General features: G+C 45.6%; 1 protein-coding gene across 15 annotated transcripts in view; it reads right to left on the bottom strand.

The window, feature by feature from the left end:
* Positions 1–3,453: 3,453 nt before the first annotated feature.
* The window catches only part of SYNRG (synergin gamma), a 79,290-nt gene continuing 78,175 nt past the window's right edge, over positions 3,454–4,568 (bottom strand). For all 15 annotated transcript variants that reach the window (XM_027625996.2, XM_027626005.2, XM_027626006.2 and 12 more), the window contains one exon: positions 3,454–4,109. In XM_027625996.2, the coding sequence (XP_027481797.1) occupies positions 3,978–4,109 (132 nt within the window). In that variant the 3' untranslated portion in view covers positions 3,454–3,977. The remainder of the gene's footprint in view (positions 4,110–4,568) is intronic.

The following is a 4,568-nucleotide window of genomic DNA, read 5'->3' as shown; positions in this document are numbered from 1 at the left end:
ACGTATTAGAATTTTTACTAAGAATGTCAGGGTGTGTATGTGTATGCGTGTGTTGATCCCGGAAGAGAGATGCTCTCCCCTAACTCCATTAGAATACGGTTCCTGTGACAACTGTGAATGCTACTTAAAACAGATACCCCAGCTGGACTATGTCAGCGCGCCGCATCTTGCAGGTGGGCAGATTCTAATGCCATTCACAATGCTAGAACAGTGGAAAACGGCATAGAGCGTGCACTCTTGAGGAAAGGCCCTGTTTTCAGCTGTCTCTCCGTAACTGGGGAGGCCTCCATCAAAGACACTGTTTAACAAAAGCTATGTCTTTGCCGCATTAACAAACACAAAAATGCCCTATAGGCCAAACCTCCAGTGATAAGCAAGTAACAATGGCTTCCTTTGTTGAAACTTGAAAATGTCACCCAGTTCACTGCTCCTAAAAAACATGACATAACTCCTCAGGGACTTGGTAGAAGTTTACTTGGTTCTCCCCTATTCCACACCCCTTACAAACTACTGGGACTCCTCCAGCTGCCCTTGCTTTGTCACGATGCTGCCAGGTAGGTTGCCGCTTGCTTACTCGCGGAATAAATTTCTAGATTTTTGGCCTATTTTGGCAAGAAGCCATAAATATAATGCCCATGGCTACATGTTTATATATATTATAGTTTCTAGATCTTACCTGGTCTGTGGCAATGGTTTCCATCCAAATTCTACCTTCATACCATTTACTTTTATAAACATGCACCATTGTCTAAACAGGAAAATTAAAATGAAGTTAATAGTTTCAATGGGAAAGCAGAGGAACCCATAAATGCTATATCAGCACATGGTCAAACATCAATCAGAAGAACAAAACGGTCCACGGCTGTGGCTTCTCTAGGATGAAGGCAAATTGGAAGTCTTGCAGTCTGTGGATTAAGAGTCCAAAAATAACCTCTGTACTACAGACAGGGAACACTTGGTGACAGATGTTCTTGGTAGGAAAATTTCCTGCAGAAATCCTAGCCAGCACCACGACTGGGATGTAACTAAGTACTTAAGAAGCCTAACACCTTATCTAAATGTCAGAGCTTATTAGTGGGTCACAAAGGAAGGTGTGTGACCTAGAGGGCATTAGGGGAATTTCTGTGGTGATCCCCAGCGCCAAGAAAGCATTGCAAATTTCTATAACGTAAAGGTCCTATAATCTTTCCAAAGCCTGAGATCACACAAGTCATTAAAAGTAGAAGGCATCCTTAAACGACCAAAAATACGTCCGTGCATACAAAACATTAAAATAATTTAAAATATGCAACCTATAGAGAGTGCTAACTAGTAGCCGCAGAAAAAATAAAGCATGGCTAGTAACAGAGCCTGTGCCTCTTCGACCTCAAGCACGTCCGGACAAAAATCAAATTACACACAGCCCTAGAATGTTGAAAAGCACAACACAATACCAAAAGAGAAGAGCGCTTACTAATCACCACTCAAGCAGTGGGGTTGAGCTGCCTGCACGATTTGCGGTACGGAAATAAGTAACCTTGGTTACTGTTTCCAGGGACACTGGACTCTCAGCGAAGAGCCGAGGTGAAGCTGAATGCAATGTGGAGCCATTCGAATTAACTTGTGTACATAAAGGAAACGCAGTGTTATTCCACACTCCCGAAATCCTTATTGGTGGCATGTGAGTGAACATGCCACTGCTAAGCAGATGCTACAAGGGGGTACTATTTCTTGTAGCCAAGGCTTCTTGGTGACGTCTGCTGTGTCCTCCCACACCTCCCGCGGACTGACTAAACCCCTCATACTTGGTAAGGCTAGCAGCAATTACGCTTACATTCTGGAATCCAGGAATGGAACCATTCTAGTTAGCAGGTGAGCATACTTTTGAAAATGTCATTGACACAGGCCACTGCGACAGAGTAATAGTCCATATGGCATTCCCGAAAACTGTCTCAGCACTGTAAATTCTAACTGGGAGACACTCTTACTGCAAGCAAAGGTAGATTCTGTTATCATGGTTCTTTATGGAATGTACAAGATAGATTAGAAGCCTGCTTGAATCCTGGGGCCATGAGGAAACGAGGTGCTGCTCAGGCTGACGTGGAGCACGGAGGCCTCAGGGAAGTCTGGGAAATCGGCCCACTCGTGTGGTTGCTAACACTCCGCGAGCCCCACGGAGGACAACAACCCTGAGGGTAACAATTCAGACAGCTGTGTCAGCTGGAGATTAATCTGGAGCAAAAGAGAAAAGCAGATTCATCTCCTCACTTCTCTGCACTCTGGGGCACAGCAAGGTAAAGCAGAAGCCTCAACAAGAGCTGTTCAATGAAAACATTCTATACCTTTCTTGGAGAAGATGGGGCTAACAGGTGTAAGATGGAACACACTAGAATCCCTTCAAGTTTTGTCCTGGGAAGGGAAAACAATCTAATTAGTGATGTAAAGCAGCAATTTTATAGACAAAACTAATCTGTTCAGTTTATAAATAAAAACTAACTCGAGGTCAGACGGCCTAAGTCCTACAATGTGAAACACAATATTCAGAGTCTTCATAAAAGCACATAATTTAGAATTCAGAGAAATGTATGTCCTAGTTTGGCCTATTCTTCCCAGGGCTTGACGATCCTTAACCATTTGGCTTCCCCCCAACCCCCTACTGATTTTATGTATTCAGTTTAAGTGGTAAAGAAAATCCCCTACACCAGATAGCAAGCGTGAGCCTTCTAGAATGCCATCTATTTTAGAACAATTTTCTTCCACTGCATCTAAGTCCTCTACCTCTACCGTAAATAGCCATCTCACTGTTTACCTCAGTAGGCCAGGAACTCCGGCTTCTAACCTGAACTAAGTTTTTTCAGGTCTCTCACATAGATACTGCCAAGTCAGGCAGCACTGGTCCCTGCACCATCATTTCTGCAAGTTTGGACACAGGCCACTGCAAAGAGGTTTCATTCAGCTGCCTTTCCAAATCTTGTCTGAACAAAAGGACCACGTTCACAGTCTTTGAGGTAAACCAAAGTTTTCTGTAGAGGCTCCTAAGGGGAAGGCTATTCATCCTGACACACAAGGATTTGGGCCTTTGTCAAAATGAATATTCAATCCATTGCAAAGTGCCCAAGCATATTTGGAGGAAAAAGTCTTCTTGAAAGTTGACAGAGTTAGAAATGAACAAAAGGAGAACTGGTTCAGTTGTGACAGTAAAGTTGGTGACTCTACCCTCACCTACCTGCCCTTGTCTTGTCCCACGGAGACGAGCGGAAGTTTTTCTATAAAAAGAACATCAGTGGACTCTGAAAAACAAACTGAGGGTTCTAGAGGGGAGGGGGGGGTGGGGATGGGTTGGCCTGGTGATGGGTATTAAAGAGGGCACGTTCTGCATGGAGCACCGGGTGTTATACGCAAACAATGAATCATGGAACACTACGTCAAAAACTAATGATGTAATGTATGGTGATTAACATAAAAAAAAATCAGTTGAATCACAATTTCCCCTTTTTATTCATGTAGATATCAACAAACTAAATGTGAGTAAGTGCATTCTACTTCACAGGACAACAGTGTTCTAGATCAAAGGAAGCACTGGCTCCAAACATGCTTGCCAGTTGCAGTCCTATTAACAACTGCTTTTTCTTCAAACATCAGTTCTTCACAGTTTCAATACTGCAGCAGCAAGTTATTCTTTAAAGAAAACTGTGGTCCACATTTTCAAACATCTTACCAGAACGAGAGATAAGTTAGCAAACTTCTGGTACCACGTGCAGTCTGGGCAAGGCAATTTTACCTCAAGCCCCCAAGACGGGCCAGTGGGACCTCAGGGGACAAAGGTCGTCTGTAGGAAGGCCTGGGAACCCAGCAGCTCCTTCTCCCTGCTGTGGCTGGGGGGATTCTTCATATAGCTTCTGGAGGTGAACCTTCTGTTTCTTGGTCCCTGTCACCTCATGGGGTATGAGGGGGAAAAAAACCCCAACCACCCAGTAGGTACTTTGTCGAGGAGCTCTTCAGAGCAGATCCGGCAGGATGAGGCCGGGAGGTTTTGGTTCAACACAGTTGATCCAGAAGTTGGCACAGCTGGCGTGATACTGGTGTCCTCCATACGCCAGCTTGAAACCGTCTGTCTCTGAGCTGAACGCCTGCCGGAAGGAGAGACCAGTGGGGCAGGTCAGGCTGCTTTTGCAGCCAAGCGCCACTCGGCACGGCCAGCACGCACAGCGCTCCGGGCCGCACGCCGAGGCCGCGACGCGCATAGAGGCTGAGCAGGGAGCTACAGCAATTCAAGTGAGGAAGTTCTTCGCTGCTAATTAAAGTTCTAAAAAAAATCTTTCCCATGAAACCCAGTTTCAGCCAAAGAAGGCCAAATCTTTCACAGAAAAGTCAGACAGAGATTGAACCGGGGGAGGCCATGGGGGGCGGGGGTGTTCATTATATAGGGAACTGACACAGCCAAGGGCCGCGGCTGATTTTTATCCCTCACTGTGCCGGGGGTGGCCTGCCCCAAGGCGGGCTTTAACTGTGCGTGCGATCCCCCACCGCTCTGTGACTGACTACAGTCCTCCGGCAGAAAAAACACAGGATTGAAAGCTCTCGGGGAC

Source organism: Zalophus californianus, chromosome 16 (assembly GCF_009762305.2).
Source record: "Zalophus californianus isolate mZalCal1 chromosome 16, mZalCal1.pri.v2, whole genome shotgun sequence".
NCBI classification, from domain to species: Eukaryota; Metazoa; Chordata; class Mammalia; order Carnivora; family Otariidae; genus Zalophus; species Zalophus californianus.
Note: the sequence above shows the minus strand (reverse complement) of the source record. Positions and strands in the feature narration are given on the sequence as shown.